Genomic DNA, 18327 nt, shown 5'->3' with positions numbered 1-18327 from the left:
AAACCATATACTTCTAGAGTTAATTTATGAACAAAATGAAGGCAAAGGATAGGATAATTTCTGTTCTGTACTGTTCTGTTCCTTGCCAGGCTTGGAAAGTAGTGTTCACAAAGGCAGAATAACACAATGATCCCCAAACTGTAGGATTTAAATGTAAATTAATTTTAAATGTGGAATGTAGGAGTAGAAACTGGAGAATAAAAGACTATAGCTTGCCAGAGGTGGAATGATTTCATAAGACAAAAAGATGTTCAAACCAGTGTACCACAAAAGAACATATGAGGAGGTGTCTTGGTTACTTGATCCCATTCCCTTCACACCATTACTGTTCTCTCCTTTTATTAAAAGTTACCACACACACAAAAAATGTTGGCAAACAGCCACAAATTTGGTACCCTATTATAGACCACAGTTATTAAACCTGAAATGTTCATATAAGGCAACTGAAATTTTGTTTCTGAAACATGGAAAGAATTTGTGTAACTGGAAGGTAACTTCTTTGTAAAAGTCAGCTGTACTGTAGTCACCTGAAAAAAATGGGCCATCCTGATTATCACTATAAAAGTTTTTTTTTCTCCTGATAATAGCCCACCTTAATTGATTACTCTCGTTATAGTTGGTATGGCAACACCCATTTTCTCATGTTCTCTGTGTATATATCTCTTCCTACTGTATTTTCCACTGCATGCATCCGATGAAGTGGTGTTTTAGCCCACGAAAGCTTATGCTCAAATAAATTTGTTAGTCTCTAAGGTGCCACAAGTACTCCTCGTTCTTTTTGCTGATACAGACTAACATGGCTACTACTCTGAAACCTGCAAAAAATGGCCATTCAAAGTTGTTTTTTGTTTTCTGATTTTTAAAAACCTGTTGGCTGGAGATACAAATTGATAGTGGTTTTTGTTGTTGTTTTTGTTTTGTTTTTAACAGCTGAGATTATGGCACTGAAACAGATTTCCAGCAACAAATGCTTTGAGGGTTTCCAGAAGGTGTTTGAACATGACAGGTAAGCATTACAAAGGCAACCTAAAATTTTAGCACCGGGAGAGCAATGGCAGTATCATATTACTTCTAATATTTCCATAGTCAAAAGAAAGACAAAATATGCGTTTCCCTGATAGTAATATTAGTGTTTTAGTAGCTTCATTTTTATATTATGTCTTTAGCTTACAAGTTGCTTTATTCTACATTTTTAAACACTTATTACTAAGTTCGGCAGAGGGAAAACATTATTAGTAAATTTACTATGTCCTGAGAATTGGTCTAATCACCTTGGGCTGCTGTATTTGCAATGTGGAGATATGAATATATATTAACTCCATGTGAATGAAGCAGTAAGTGTTTTATTCACATGACCAGAAGCATCAAACAAACTAAAATAGAAGTAGAAACAATCTTTCAATGAGGAGGAATTACCTATACAACTATATATAAGCATGTAGTTTTCATTTCTGGTCTCTAAAAGACACCCATTACCCATGAATCAGCAATTCTTTGCTGTGAAGGGGAGAGACTCTTTTAGATAAAGGTCAAACTCCAGTTGCTTATGTAAGTCTTTTCAGCCTGTTTGCTTGTGGCATGAAATAGAGTATAATTCAAATGTATTACAATATTAATTAGGTGCTTGTCCATCTTTTGAATTAGAATATATACACCTCTACCCCGATATAATGCGACCTGATATAACACAAATTCGGATATAACGCGGTAAAGCAGTGCTCTGGGGGGCGGGGCTGCGTGCTCTGGCGCATCAGCATGTCTGGCTCCGACACGCTGCTCTGAGCGGTGTGTTAAGGGTGCCGGGCCAGGGTCGAGGGTTGGATAACAGGCGCAGGGTCTTGGGGGGCGGTCAGGGGACAGGGGGGAGCCACACCCCGAGGATGGGAGCTGCAGTGCAGTGGAAGGTCACACGGGCTCCAGCTAGTGCCGAGAAGTTGGGGAAGACTGGTCCACGTGGGGAAGTTGCGGATCCAGGGCAGGGAGAGCTGCCCATCCTAGATGGCGCTGTGCAGGTGCCCCTGTCCCGGCGCTGGAGGGCTCGGCACACAGCAGGCTCGGCTGACAGGCTGCGCCCCGCTCGCAGCAGCGCCGAGCGGGCTCTCCGGGGCCATAGCGCCGCACTACCTGCCCGCAGTCAGGGGCTCCATATGCCCCGGCAGGCAGCTGGCTGCAGCGTCCTCACCAGAGACGGGTTGTGCAGGGCTCTGCGGAGGAGGAGAGATGGGCTGAGCGCGGGCACGCATGGCAGGAGCTGCCCGCCAATGGCTCACCTCCCCCGGCACCGCATGGGCACGGGGCGGGGACCAGGCACACGTGGGCACCTCGGGCGAGGCTGCCCGCCCTGCTCCCCCTCGCGGTGGGGGTCGGATAGGGGGCAGGGCTATTTGCTGACTATTAATAACGGAGATGCTCGAGGCCAAAGCACATTCAATATAATGCGGTTTCACCTATAACGCAGTAAGATTTTTTGCCTCCCGAGGACCGCATACTATCGGGGTAGAGGTGTATATTCCTTTGTATAGTACTGCTGCTGGAAGATCTTGCATCTAAAGAAAGTAGCTTCTGAAGAAAAAATGCTTTCTATTGGCAGTTTTAACGTTGAATAAAAATTGGGCAATTGATTAGTGTATCAGTCTGGGAGACTGAAACAACTTGACTTTTGCTTCTATATGTACTGCACTGTAAATTATGTGAGCTATTTGTAAATGTTCTTAAAATATGTCTCTCCAATTTAACAGGCAGGAGTTAGGTTGAACATTGTTAGGTCTTGAATTCCAATGCAATTTTCAAAATATTCCCTACCAGCCAGACTGTAAGGATTTGGTTTATTTTTCTTTCTTTTTAAAATGTATTTAAAACATAGTAGAAATGCAATCAGTGTTACTCAATAGGCTAATGTTGTTAGTTTCACTTGCACTCTTAAAATACTATTATCCATTGAATCAGTAATGGCCTGGTTTAGATATTCTGATTAGTATTCTAGAAATGCATAGATAAACTCTAGATCAGGGATCGGCAACCTTTGGCACGCGGTCTGCCAGGGTGCCAGGCCGGTTTGTTTACCTGTCACCGTTCCAGGCCAATGGGGGCAGCGGGAAGCAGCGGCCAGAACATCCCTCGGCCCGCGCAGGTAAACCCTGCTCTAGATAGTGCGTGTTTTTTTTTTTTAAATGATTGTCCTGGGCTTGTCTGTTAGATACTGTTAATCAAATGTATTTTGTTGCTACAGTATAGAGTTAAAATGCAAAATGAGGTTTGGAATCTATTTACCACCAAAAGCAGAAATTGGAAAGTGTCCTGTGCTGTACTGGCTCTCAGGTGAGTAATGTGAACTTCGGTATTTTTAAAAGATACTGTTAGGTTAATTTAAGACCCAAAATTTACAGTATGTAAAAAAGGAGATAAATTGATTCCATTAAAGTATGGTTGCCAACTTTCTAATTGCACAAAACCGAACACCCTTGCCCTGCCCCATCCCTGAGGCCGTGCCCCCTGCCCTGGCCCTTCTTTGAGGCAACGCGCCCCCCTCACTCCAGCCCCCTTCCCTCTCCCCCACCATCACTCGCTTTCACTGGGTTGGAGCAGGAGGTTAGAGTGCGGGACGGGGTTCGGGCTCCAGCTGGGGGTGTGGGCTCTGGGGTGGGGCCGGGGTTGAGGGGTTTGGGGTACAGGAGGGGGCTCCAGCTGGGGCTGAGGGGTTTAGAGTGTGGGAAAGGGTGAAGGGTGCAGACTCCGAGAGGGAGTGGGGTTCGGTCTCCAGGACAGGACTCAGGGCTGGGGGTGCTGGGTATGCGCTCTGAGATGGAGTTAAGGTGCGGGAGGGGGTTCCGACCTGGGGCAGGGGTTGGGGTGGAGGAGGTGATTTGGGGTATGGGCTCTGGCTGGGCGGCGCTTACCTCAGGCAGCTCCCAGTCACCGGTGCAGCAGGGCTAAGGCCAGGGCCGGTGCTACCATTAAGGTGAACTAGGCGGTTGCCTAGGGCACCAAGATTTGGGGGCGCCAAAAAGTGGTGCCCCCAATTTTTTTTTTTTACTGTGTTCCTCCCCGAGCACGCCGTTGCTGCTCCACTTCTCCCACCTCCCAGGCTTGCGGCGCCAATCAGCTGTTTGGCGCCACCAGCCTGGGAGGGGAGGAGAATTAGGGCGGGGGTTGCATGCTCAGGGAGGAGGCGGAGCAGAGTTGAGCTGGGGTGGGGAGCTGCCGTGGGGGGGGGAGGGGCGCCTCAGGGCGGGGGTGGGGAGCTGCCACGGGGGGGGGGGAGGGGGGCTCAGGGCGGAGTGGGCGGCAGGGAGCTGCCGCAGGGCTGGGGAGGGGGGGTTCAAGGTGGAAGTTTCGCCTAAGGCGTGAAACTTCCTTGCACCGGCCCTGGCTAAGGCAGGTGCCCTGGCTCCGTGCTGCTCCCAGAAGCAGCTGGCATGTCTGGCCCCTGGGTGGAGGCACGGACAGGCAGTTCTGCGTGGTGCGCGCTTCCCATGCCTGCAGGCGTTGCCCCTGCAGCTCTCATTGGCCATGGTTCCCAGCCAATGGGAACTGTGGAGTCGGCTCTGGGAGTGGGGACAGCGTGCAGAGTTTCCCTGATCGCCCCTGCACCTAGGGGCCGCAGGGAAATGCCGGCAGCTCCCGGGAGCTGTGCAGAGTCAGGGCAGGCAGGGAGCCTGCCTCAGCTCCATTGCGTTGCTGACCACACTTCTAATGTCCCGGTCAGTGGTGCTGACCGGAGCTGCCAGGGTCCCTTTTCAACGGGGCATTCCGGTCGAAAACCGGATGCCTGGCAACCCTACATTGAAGACTGCTTTTGTTTGGGTTTAAACACTCCCCTGCAATGTGGTATTGTGCTAGCATATGAATCAGCCAGCCTTAGCGGGGGGCAGGCTGCCATATTTATGGCCTTTTTTTTTTTTTTTTTTCCTGTGCTGCTGGAGCAGTGCAGAGAAACTTGAAGGATCTGGCCCTGCACATGCAAAAAAATCTAGAACCTATATATTGTTGGTGGGCCTTTAGCTCACGTTGACTAAATCTTCAAATAGATTTAGGATATTCTGTGTAACTAATAAAAAGCTGTGCCTATACAGCTTGTGATAAGCTGGTGTTTGCACACTCTATAGATATTTTCCTCTCTGGACCTGTTTCTGGAAGAAAAAATGATCAGGGTGGAATCCACAACGGGGAAAACTGTCCTATTTAAGTAAATGTGCTATATGAAAATTGTTTCATCCTGTATCCATGCTTTAGGATATGGTGCTATTTAGATCTCAGGGACTGGATATACTGTAAAATGTTAATCTTAATGCATGGTGTAACAGTGGAAGAATGACATCCTAGTTCTAAAACAAATTTTAACAGGAACTACCAGTTTGATTGTATTAACAAATCAGACCAAGTTTGAAATATGGATTTTGCCAGAGGTACATTGTGTATATATAAGATATAGAAGAATTTAGTTAAAAAAACAAAACTGAAAACAGAAAATCTTGTCCTAATATATGCTTACCAATTTAAGCAGTAGTTGCTGAAAGCAATGTTTTGCAGCCTATTGTAATTTTACCAGTAGTCTGATATATGTAGCTATGGTAAAGTTTACTTGTGTTACTTTTGATATTTTTCCCCATTACCTTCTTTAACTGTTAATATTTTGTATAAATTATCAAAAAATAGCAAATTTCTATTATTGATGGTTGGCAAAATTAGTAAATGTCTCAATTCAGTGTACAAGCATAAGTCACTAAAATTAGAGGCAGTTACAATTCCATTAAAGCTAGTGGAAGTACAAGGGTAGAATAGGCCAGTAGAGGTGTGATTCTAAGCCCTAACCTGTACTTGACTTCCATTATAATGGAGTGTTGTGCGTGTAGAATGATGACAGATTGCATAAGAGTGTTAACATCTAATATTGGAGCTGTTTGTAGGTTAGAAGAAATTGTCTGAGGAGGTACCACAACTCTTATACAGCACTTACAGTAAAATAACTAATTACAAGCAAGCCGCCTTTGCTAATAAGTCGATCAGTTGAAACTATCTAAAACTCACCACAGGTGAAGGTTAAAACTACAATGTGTAACTCTTCCTACATGGCACTATGAAGAATCCTTAAAATACTGGTCTACGTTATTATAGACTTGTAATTCGACTTCAGTCTCAAACCTGCTCTGTCATAAGCACAGATTGCTATGGATCCTGAGGTATAGGGATCCACCATGCTTATTATAATTGCTAACTAATGAAATGACTTTTTTTGTCACATAATATCTTCTCGAATTACATCTTACGCAGTATTTGAGAACTCTGCTTATAGTAAATGAACAAGCACTTGTGTGGCTCTCTGGATGAAACATTCAGTGACCTAATTATGGTCAATACCTAACCATGGACAAAATCCCAAAGATCTTTAAAAGGAATGGTGGTTGATACAAGTGGGAAATGGAAAAGTTAGTACGATCAAATCTTTTTTTCTGTGGAAATGTGAAAATCTAACGGAGTCTGTTTCTATGGACTGTTAGCAATTACACTCATTCTTAAGGCATGAATCCCATTTATTTTTAAACTTCTCTAGTATATGTTGGAAGCTGGAATGCTGTGAGTAGTATATAACCAGTCATATTTTTATCTCTAGGATTAACTTGTACAGAACAGAACTTTATTACCAAATCTGGTTTTCATCAGGCTGCAGCTGAACATGGCCTCATTGTAGTTGCACCAGATACCAGTCCACGTAAGTGTCTTCAGGTTTCATGATGAGCCTTCAGCATATAAATGTTTGCTGCTGCTTATCCCCAAAGAATAGAAGGATTCATGTTACTACTGAATGTATTGGTGTAATTGTATCTGAATTTGGAATGTTCCATCTGTAGGTTCTATAGATTATACCAATTTGCTGAATTATGTGTTTAATATATATTACATGAATTGCAATTTTAGAACTCCACTATTAAAGCCATTTTAATACAAATGCCCTAAAATTAAGATAAGGGGGCAGTTCAGGTCACACACGGGCAATGTAAGACTCTCGTTCCCTCCATTTTTTTTTTTTTTTTTGGTTCTCCAAAGTCCCTGGCTTACACTCCATGACACACCTTGGTGTATATCGCTGATACTCAGACAGAGGCTCGAGAGCTGCAAGTGGCTCTTTAATGTGTCTCCTGTGTCTCTTTGCAGCACATGATATTAAAACACTGGGTGATTTAATTATTAACTAATCTAAGTTATTTAACCAAGCAGGATGTTTTTACTATGATATTAACCACGTGAGCTGATTTTCAGTGGCACTCACACTGCCCGGGTCCTGGCCACCGATCCGGGGAGCTGTGCATTTTAATTTAATTTTAAATGAAGCTTCTTAAACATTTTAAAAATGTTATTTACTTTACATACAACAATAGTTTAGTTATATATTATAGACTTATAGAAAGAGACCTTCTAAAAATGTTAAAATGTATTACTGTCACGCGAAACCTTAAATTAGAGTGAATAAATGAAGACTCGGCACTCCACTTCTGAAACGTTTCCGACCCCTGTATTAACCAATTGTAGTTGATAAAATAATAGGCATTTTGCTGTGAGAATTTATATATAATATAAATAGTAAATGAAACAATGAATTCACAGTACTGTGGCTCTTTTGGGTAGTGCTGATTGCTAATTTGGCTCCTGAATCACAGAGATCTGAGTATCACTGGGATATACTATGCTGGTACCTTACATCATCCATGGAACCCCGTTGGAACATGGAGCTAGTGTTTTGTTTTTACTGTGTTGCATGATTTTTCAGAGCCTTTTACTATTTACTGTACTCAGTACTTATAAAGCTAAAACAACAGTTTAAAAAAAGCACACACATCTCTTCCCCAGTGCAGAAGAAGTCTGGCTCCGGTAGGGTTCCTTGGCTGGTATAATGTTCCCTGTATAAGGCATTGATTAGTATAGAAATTGGGGAACCTGAAAAGAGGAAATTCTGTACCCACCTTTGTCACAGTTCCCTGGAGAGTTCTGTAAATTACACTACAGCTTTCTGAATGCTCTTGGTATTTTCTGCTTCAGTGGTACTTATGCTATACATATTGGAGGAGCCTTTCTGATATTTTCCAGCATTTGATGGCATCGAATCTCAACAAAAATGCTTGATTTAATTCCCTCAAAACAACTTCCTAACAAGTTCCTTCCACAAATTATTCGTCATGGCTAGGTATTCCAGTTCCCTGGACATAGAATGTAAGATCATTGAATATTTGAGAGCCCTTGATCACAACAGTGATTTAAGGACAGAATTTCAACTTTCTGAAAGTTCTATGCTTTAATCTCTTTTTTGTACTAAGAAAAATTACTGCAAAATATTTTATTGAACTGCTAGGGGAGCAACATATAGTCTTCCATATTTTGTCCTGGGACCTGATGTCTTCCTGTGTTTAGTGCATTTTTAATTAATATGCAGAAAGTATATTGAAACAAGCATTATTGTAACATGCATTCATAGCTATTATGTACTGCAGAGTAGGGATGGTCAAATCTTCATTATGTCATTCAAATAACATCAGATTAAGGGTTTTGGGCTGTAACTGCCCTTGGGTGCTTAGACTTGCTTTTGTGCTACCTCTGGCCATTTGCTCTTTGCATGCCTGTTCATTGATAGGATCATACGTTCTCTTTTGCACTCTTAGCCTGTCTCCTGCCTTTGTAACTTGCCATAACTGGAATAAATCAAAGCAGATGACTGCAAACTCCGCTGTGTTAATGGATTTTCTAGTGCATCTCTGATGTCCATTGTGTTCCAGACAGCCTCAGTTCTCTGTTCACAGGGCCCAAATCTCTAACATCTTTGAGTTATCTGGAACATTGAGTTTGCAGCAGATTAAATGTAATCACATATTAAAGTAAGTGTTCCGAACATAGCGTGGAGAAAATATTTAGAGCGGTGTTTGCATGTGCAGGTGTCTGTAAGTGCATGCCCAGTAGAAACTCTCCTGGAAACACAACATGTGGGAAGCAAAGAGACTTAGCAGTATTAGACACTTATCACTTCTACTGTGGTAATGTCTAAGAAATGGAGTTAGGAGTCAGGGCCCTGTTCTTCCAAGCACTATACAAACAAACATAATCAAGACAGTCTCTGCCCTAGAGAGCTCATTATCTAAGATTTGGACAAAATCCAACAGCTGAATAAACTTAGAAGCCAAGAAGAGAGGGAGAATCAAGTTATAGCAGTGTGATGGTGCAGCTTACCTTTTTGTCATCAGATTTGTCCAGTCCCTCAATTTCCCCTCTTGGTGGTTTAGCCCTCCAGCTGAATGAAAAACTCTTTCATGGTAAACAGAAATAAACAGGAAAACATAAAACGGTTTTAAAGCCTCTTCATGAGGATATAAGTGAACATTTCTTCCCTTTACTGCAGGCATTTGCCCCTCTCCATGGAATGTCCCAAACATTTGTTCATCTCCATTGAGGCTTCTTCCCAGGCTGCTTTTCCACCTTTTTTCCTTAACCCCCTTTCCTTTAGCAAGATTATCATGCTTGTCCTTCCCTAATTTCTTCCTTAACAGAAAGATTCACAGTAAGTCCTACCATCTGTCTCAGACAGAGGCAACCAACCCTTTTATACCCAACATACTTGATTTCAGCCTACAGTTCCCGTGATTCCTGTGCTACAAGTTCCAGAATCCCTCAGTTTTTGGCAGAGTCTGTGTCACAGGAGTGAGCTAAACTTTGATCCTCTTAAAAGCCCCAGGCTCAGCCTGTGATAAGCAGTAAGGTGTGTACTCCTAAATTGTTCTAACAGTTGTGTCAAATTAGGTAAAAGTTTGCGATTTAATATGGCAGCAAAAAAATCCCTTGTAATTCTGGTATTAGTAAACAGGGGCATGTTAGCAAGGAAGAAAGTAATGGTCCTTGTGCTAGTGGCACCTTAAATACTACGTTCAGTTCTCAGCGGCCCAAATTTGATGATGAATCTTGGTCACATGCCACCTGGAGGCACGTTGTGCATATGCTAAGAAGAAGAGTTCTGGGACCCGCTATTAAGAAAGTAAGAACGGCCATACTGGGTCGGACCAAAGGTCCATCTAGCCCAGTAGCCTGTCATCCGACAGTGTCCAATATCAGGTGTCCCAGAGGGAATGAACAGAGCAGGTAATCACCAAGTGATCCATCCCTTGTCACCCACTCCCAGCTTCTGGCAAACAGAGGCTAGGGACACCATCCCTGTCCATCCTGGCTAATAGCCATTGATGGACCTATCCTCCATGAACTTATCTAGTTCTTTCTTGAACACTGTTTTAGTTTTGGCCTTCACAACATCCTCTGGCAAGGAGTTCCAAAGGTTGGCTGTGCATTGTGTGAAAAAATACTTCCTTTTGTTTGTTTTAAACCTGTTGCCTATTAATTTCATTGGGTGACCCCTAGTTCTTGTGTTATGAAAAGGAGTAAATAACACTTCCTTATTTACTTTCTCCACACCAGTCATGATTTGATAGACCTATTACACTGGTCTACAATTTTTGAGAAGTCGTCTGCTTCAGAGATAAAATGTGCTATTTATTATGTATTTTGATGTGCTGAATTCTAATATGACAATTAAAACAACTGATTGGCTACTGTTTCTAAGATATTTAAGTTTTTACATTTTATGCCTATGTATATTGTGTAGATAGTAGAGTTTTAATCATAAATTGTAAACCTAGGACTTTTCATGTGTTGATGGTTGCTTTACATGATATTTCACCTGTCCTGTTTATGTAACACTTTAAAAATCAGCAAAAGGGTTATATAAATAAAATTTATTATGAAACAAAAGGCAAAAAACTATTATGTACGTAGTTTAGTCCTATTCAGTGTCTACTCGGCGCTTCTTGGCTTGTCTCTTGTATTCATTAAATGGAGCATCTCTTGTCACTGTCCAGCAATAGTCTGCAAGCATTGATGGGCTCCATTTGCCCTGATAGCGTTTCTCCATTGTTGCAATGTCCTGGTGAAATCGCTCGTTCATCACTCACTACTGGTGCTTGTCGCTCACTGCTCCGCAGTTCGGTGGAAAAAAATCTAGATGAGAGTGCAAAAAATTATCTTTAGTGACATGTTGCAACCAAGGCTTTTGTATGCCTTGAGGAGGTTTTCCACCAACAACCTGTAGTTGTCTGCCTTGTTGTTTCCGAGAAAATTTATTGCCACTAACTGGAAGGCTTTCCATGCCATCTTTTCCTTGCCACGCAGTGCATGGTCAAATGCATCATTTCGAAGAAGTTCACGAGTGTGAGGACCAACAAAGACACCTTCCTTTATCTTAGCTTCACTTAACCTTGGAAATTTTCCACGGAGGTACTTGAAAGCTGCTTGTGTTTTGTCAATGGCCTTGACAAAGTTCTTCATCAGACCCAGCTTGATGTGTAAGGGTGGTAACAAAATCTTCCTTGATTCAACAAGTGGTGGATGCTGAACACTTTTCCTCCCAGGCTCCAATGACTGTCGGAGTGGCCAATCTTTCTTGATGTAGTGGGAATCTCTTGCACGACTATCCCATTCACAGAGAAAACAGCAGTACTTTGTGTATCCAGTTTGCAGACCAAGCAAGAGAGCAACAACCTTCAAATCGCCACAAAGCTGCCACTGATGTTGGTCATAGTTTATGCACCTCAAAAGTTGTTTCATGTTGTCATAGGTTTCCTTCATATGGACTGCATGACCAACTGGAATTGATGGCAAAACATTGCCATTATGCAGTAAACCAGCTTTAAGACTCGTCTTCGATGAATCAATGAACAGTCTCCACTCATCTGGATCGTGAACGCTATTGAGGGCTGCCATCACACCATCGATGTTGTTGCAGGCTACAAGATCACCTTCCATGAAGAAGAATGGGACAAGATCCTTTTGACGGTTACGGAACATGGAAACCCTAACATCACCTGCCAGGAGATTCCACTGCTGTAGTCTGGAGCCCAACAGCTCTGCCTTACTCTTGGGTAGTTCCAAATCCCTGACAAGGTCATTCAGTTCACCTTGTGTTCTGAGGTGTGGTTCAGAGGATGAGGATGGGAGAAAATGTGGGTCCTGTGACATTGATGGTTCAGGACCAGAAGTTTCATCCTCTTCCTCTTCCTCGTCTGACTCAAGTGAGAATGATTCTGGTGCATCAGGAACCGGCAGTCCTTCTCCGTGGAGTACTGGGCGTATAGCTGATGGAATGTTTGGATAGTGCACAGTCCACTTTTTCTTCTTTGACACACCTTTCCCAACTGGAGGCACCATGCAGAAGTAACAATTGCTGGTATGATCTGTTGGCTCTCTCCAAATCATTGGCACTGCAAAAGGCATAGATTTCCTTTTCCTGTTCAACCACTGGCGAAGATTTGTTGCACAAGTGTTGCAGCATATGTGTGGGGCCCACCTCTTGTCCTGATCTCCAATTTTGCAGCCAAAATAAAGGTGATAGGCTTTCTTAACCATAGTGGTTATACTGCGCTTTTGTGATGCAAAAGTCACTTCACCACAAACATAGCAGAAGTTATCTGCACTGTTCACACAAGTACGAGGCATCTCTGCTCACTTTGGCTAAACAGAAATGTGTCCTTTTGTAAAATCAAACACTGACAAATAAGAGAGCACGACACTGTATGATTTCTAGATCTGATATAGGGCAATTTGTTCAGCAGAGTGATGTAAGCTTCGTTATGGTTGCATCATCCATGACTTCTAGGAATAACATGATGCAATTAATATCATGTATGGCACAATACCAGCTTCAGATTGCATCATTCATTGTTTTGCCTAAAAAGCAAGTACTGTCCAAACCCAGTCATAGATTTATTCATAGATTCAGTCAAAGATGTATTGTAGTCATTTCTGGTTTAAATTGAGATCCCTTCCCTTTATAACTCACTTATCCTCCGCCATTCCCAAGTAAAGGGTGGTATATACTGACCCAATAGCATATCTTGAAAACTAGAGCCAATCATCAATTTTAAGCATCATTTTCGTTCTCAGTGACCCAGAATTAGTAAAGTTTGACTACATTTATTTCCGAAGCATTTCGGCTGTAGAGCAGTGTTATATGTCCCCTTAGTCGTCTCTTTTCCCGGTCATATTAATCTCTCCTCATATGGCAGCTGTTCCATACCCCTAATCATTTTTGTTGCCCTTTTCTGAACCTTTTCCAATTCCAATATATCTTTTTTTGAGATGGGGTGACCACATCTACACGCAGTATTCAAGATGTGAGCATACCATGGATTTATGTAGAGGAAATATGATATTTTCTGTCTTATTATCTAGCCCTTTCTTAATGATTCCCAACATACTGTTCGCTTTTTTGACTGCCGCTGCACATGGAGTGGATGTTTTCAGAGAACTATCCAGAATGACTGCAAGATCTCTTTCTTGAGTGGTAACAGCTAATTTAGACCCCATTATTTTATATGTCTAGTTGGGATTATGTTTTCCAATGTGCATTACTTTGCATTTATCCACATTGAATTTCACCTGCCATTTTGTTGCCCCATCACCCAGTTTTGAGAGATCCTTTTTTTAGCTCTTCACAATCTGCCTGGGACTTAACTATCTTGAGCAATTTTGTATCATCTGCAAATTTTGCCACCTCACTGTTTACCCCTTCTTTCAGATCATTTATGAATGTTGAATAGGACTGAGCCCAGTACAGACCCCTGGGGGATACCACTATTTACCTCTCTCCATTCTGAAAACTGACCATTTATTCCTACCCTTTGTTTCCTATCTTTTAACCAGTTACCAGTCCATGAGAGGACCTTCTCTCTTACACCATGACAGCTTACTTTGCTTAAGAGCCTTTGGTAAGGGACCTTGTCAAAAGCTCTGAAAATCTAAGTATACTATATCCACTGGATCCCCTTTGTCCACATGCTTGTTGACCCTTTCAAAGAATTCTAGTAGATTGGTGAGGCATGATTTCCCTTTACAAAACCATGTTGACTCTTCCCCAGTAAATTATGTTCATCTGTGTGTCTGACAATTTTGTTCTTTACTATAGTTTCAACCAGTTTGCCCAGTACTGAAGTCAGGCTTACTGTCCTGTAATTGCCGGGATCACCTCTGGAGCCTTTTTAAAAATTGGTGTCTTTTGGCGCTGTACCTTTTAATTTCTGATTAATCTCCTCATTTTGTGTAGCTCCCCTTTCTGAAACTAAATGCTAGAGTGTTGGGCTGCTGTGGTGTTTTCCCTGCCACAGGGAAGTTAAATTTAATTATATTATGGTCACTATTACCAAGTGGTCCAGCTATATTCACCTCTTGGACCAGATCCTGTGCTCCACTTAGGACTAAATGAAGAATTGCCTCTTCTCTTGTGGGTTCCAGGACTAGCTGCTCCAAGAAGCAGTCATTTAAGGTGTCAAGAAACTTTATCTCTGCATCAAGTCCTGAGGTGACATGTACCCAGTTAATATGGGGATAGTTGAAATCCCGCATTATTATTGAGTTTTTATTTTAATAGCCTCTTTAATCTCCCTGAGCACTTCACAGTCACTTTTACCATCCTCATCAGGTGGTTGGTAATATATCCCTACCGCTATATTCTTTTTAGAGCATGGAATTACTATCCATAAAGTTTCTATGGTATGTTTGGTTTGTTTAAGACTTTTACGTCATTTGATTCTATTGTCAAATTATGGGCAAACTGAAGAGGGATAAGAGATGGCTGGATGGATTGAATTGAAGGGAAACATAAAAATTAAGTACCGACAGTATAGCCTTGGTGAAGGAGGATATGTCTACAGTTATTCAAAAGAGGAATGACTTAGGTTTTATACGGGGTTCTAATTTATTATTGACATGAAACAGAGAAAAGGTGAATTGAGAATTAATATACAGAAGATGTTCCTGATGGTGAGATTAACTAGACTGGAAACTCCCAGGGTAGGAAGTGGAACATATAATTTGCTTTGTCCAGTCTAGTTTTGAATTATTCAATCAAAGATCTACGGTAGTATAGGGTATCTTGTATTGGCAGGAGAATAGACTGGATTTTCTGTTTCTAACGTGTCCCTGATTTATTTGATAAGAAATTCATAGTGTAGTAAGATTCAGTTAAATTAATTTCTGATCGTACATCAGAGACAAATTTTGGGATTGAAGGGATGAAGGAAAGTGAAAACTAAGAAAACGTTGTACTTTTTACTTGTGAATCTCAAAGCATTTTGGAAACAATGAATTAACTCTCAGAACACTGTATTACTGCTTAAACATCATCCTCATGCTACAGTTTTTGGGAAACTGAGGCACAGAGGTTAAATTTATCCAGGTCCATCTAGAAGGGTGTGGCTTATATAATGGAAAAGAATACCCTAACATCAAACATCTGATACAGATGGGACAATAAACAGAGAATCACTTTTCCATGATAGGTGGCTGCAATATTGAAGGAGAAGATGAGAGCTGGGATTTCGGCACAGGTGCTGGTTTTTATGTAGACGCCACTGAGGAACCATGGAAAACCAACTATAGAATGTACTCGTACATAAAGGATGAGGTGACTTTTTTTCCCAACTGAAATTAATGTTGCTAAATGTGTTAAACTCAATCTCATTGTTTTGCCTTGACTAGAGGGACTGATCTCCTCTTAATTGGACTATTGTAGTGAGATGGCCGCTAATCATGCATATTAAAGTTGGACCATTTTCATTAGCAGTCAAATGTCATCATTTTCAAAATAGAATGCTTGAGCAAATCTATTAAGATGATGAATAACAATACATAGAAGTCTGTTAATTTGCAGCATGAGTGGTCCATATTAAAAAGTAATGTTGACAGGGATATGAAATATAAAAGGCCTCTCCAGAACAAGTTGTCATTCTGCTCATTTTGTGAGAACATATTTAGGGATTTAGTTAAAATGAGAACAGGGTTATAATGAAACCTCAATCTTGTTATACATGTACATTTACATAAATGTATTGTAATATGTCTAGTTGATTAACATCTTGTAGACCATGAAATGTCTACAGATATTTGAAATGTTTCCTTTTGTGTTTAGCAATATTCAGTAGTTGAGATTGTTTTATACTTGTGGTTAATTTAACAGTTGAGGTCACAGTCTGAAAACTAATTTGTACATTTAATCTCACAATTATTTTATCTGGATTAAAATACAGTAATAGATCACATTAAGTTGCTTGATTCTCAAAGTCTAAATATATTAAAGTCTTCCTTTTTTTTTCTGTCACACTTGATTTTTTTCAGCTGCCTAAATTAATAAAAGCCAATTTCCCAGCTGACTCAGACAGGATGTCTGTTTTTGGGCACTCAATGGGTGGCCATGGAGCTCTTATCCTTGCTTTGAAGAATCCTGGAAAATACAAAGTAAGATATTAAGTTTTATACAATCTTCTAGAGAAAAACCGTTTTAAAAATCAAATTCAAGTTAAACTCTGTTGTTGCAACCTTTAAGATTATGAATAACTTTAATTTTAATACTAATAGCCTACAGGTACTAGCACTGCCTAGTACTGAATGCAACTGTAAAATGCATTAGCATTTGGCATTGGTGAAATACCAACTACAGGATTCAAAAAGTTAAAAACTGAGTTAAATATAGTCTCCAGTGGAGAATATTAAAGTTATTGCTATTTTATCCAGACTATTGTAGTTAAGCAGCAGCAGCACATTTACATGGCTGTAGTATAGCTGTGGCATCACCTAGAATGGACTTCCATCTTGAACAGTCTCTTGCAGGTCGTCTTCCTTCATCATGAGTCAGTATGGGAGGATTTGGGCTTCTTAATCCCTCAAAAATCACATCTTCCAATCTCATTTGTGGCCGATCTCATATTCTTTCCTTTTACCTCAGCTTGTAAATCTTCTATAGAAATGTACCATTTTCTGCCCATTGGACAGACCCCATCATTGCAGTCATCTTGTTTTCATCTGAGCAGGACTTCAGCTTGCCAGAATCATCCAAGTATCTCCTCATTTGTGACAAAATCAAACCAACAGATGTTAAGAATACACCATTACTTTTGACATGGAAAACTGTTTAGTTTTCTGTCCTCAGCTGTTTAATGGCCTTGTTTCTGCTCTATATAACAGGGTAGTCCTCATCACCACGTTGAACACTCATATCTTAGTTGTCACACATACATCCCACCATCCACCCAGAGTCTTTTGAGGATGCTGAAATGCAGTTGATGCAAGAGCGATCGGACATGATATCTTCGCAGGGCTGGTGCTACCATTAAGGCAAACTAGGCGGTTGCCTAGAGCGCCAAGATTTGGGGGCGCCAAAAAGCGGTGCCAATTTTTTTTTTTTTTTTTACAGTATTCCTGGGCTGGGCTGTCGGCGGCGCGCTGACACGTGGGGCTCCGACTCCCTCTCCCAGCGCAGCGGCCGTTTCACTTCTCCCGCCTCCCAGGCTTGCGTTGCCAATCAGCTGTTTGGCGCCGCAAGCCTGGGAGGGGAGGAGAATTAGACTGGGGGCGGTGTGCTCGGGGAGGAGGTGGAGAAGGTGAGCTGGGGTGGGGAGCTGCCTCACAGCTCTCCTGGGGCGGGGGGGAGCTGCTGCGAGGGGGGGCAGGGAGCTGCTGCAGGGCTGGGGATGGGGAGGGGTGCAAGGTGGAATTTTCGCCTAAGGCGCAAAACTTCTTTGCGTCAGCCCTGTATTTTTGGTTACAATCTCCTGCTGTCAACTGACTACCAAGATAGATAAAACTATTCAATCTTTACCATCTACATGTAGCATTGACAGATCATTCATTTCCATTTTATAGAAGGCACATATAACTTTTGTCACCATTGATCTTAAGTCCCAGAGATTCTGAATTTTTTTTTGAGCATTTAGTGTGCCTAGTGGTACATATAATTGTATGCGGGTCGATGGTAGTAGTGGACTGAGAATCAGGAGTATCCCAGGGCTGCATTCTCTCTGGTATTTCTAATAGACTATGTCAGGGGTGGGCAAACTTTTTTACCTGAGGGCCGCATCGGGTTTTGTAAGTTGTATGGAGGGCCGGTTAGGAGAGTGGGTCGTGGCCCGGCCCCCACCTCCTATCTGCCCCCATTCCCCCCGGGACTCCTGCCCCATCCAACCCCCCCCCCATTCCCTGATGGCTCCCCCCTCCAGGACCCCTGCCCCATCCACACCCCGCCCCCCCCCGCTCCCCGTCCCCTGACTGCCCCCAGATCCCTGCCGCCCCGTCCAACCCCTCCTCTTATTCCTGACGGCCCCCCCCAGGACCCCTGTCCCATCCAACTACCCCTTCTCCCTGTCCCTGACTGTCCCATCCAACCCCCCGTTCCTTCCTGACTGCCCCCCCGGGACTCCTGCCCCCATTGAACTGCCTGTTTCCCCCTGACCTCTATCCACACTCCCACCCCTG

General features: G+C 42.4%; 1 protein-coding gene across 4 annotated transcripts in view; it reads left to right on the top strand.

Moving 5' to 3' along the window:
* Positions 1-18327, top strand: part of ESD (esterase D) — a 29622-nt gene that overhangs the window by 6623 nt on the left and 4672 nt on the right. For all 4 annotated transcript variants that reach the window (XM_065593659.1, XM_065593655.1, XM_065593668.1 and 1 more), the window contains 5 exons: positions 931-1006; positions 3230-3318; positions 6611-6709; positions 15360-15484; positions 16195-16314. In XM_065593659.1, coding sequence (XP_065449731.1) covers positions 939-1006; positions 3230-3318; positions 6611-6709; positions 15360-15484; positions 16195-16314 — 501 coding nt within the window. In that variant the 5' untranslated portion in view covers positions 931-938. The remainder of the gene's footprint in view (positions 1-930; positions 1007-3229; positions 3319-6610; positions 6710-15359; positions 15485-16194; positions 16315-18327) is intronic.

This window comes from Chrysemys picta, chromosome 1 (assembly GCF_011386835.1).
Source record: "Chrysemys picta bellii isolate R12L10 chromosome 1, ASM1138683v2, whole genome shotgun sequence".
Classification (NCBI taxonomy): Eukaryota; Metazoa; Chordata; order Testudines; family Emydidae; genus Chrysemys; species Chrysemys picta.
The sequence above is the reverse complement of the archived record's forward strand: the minus strand, read 5'-3'. Positions and strand labels throughout refer to the sequence as shown.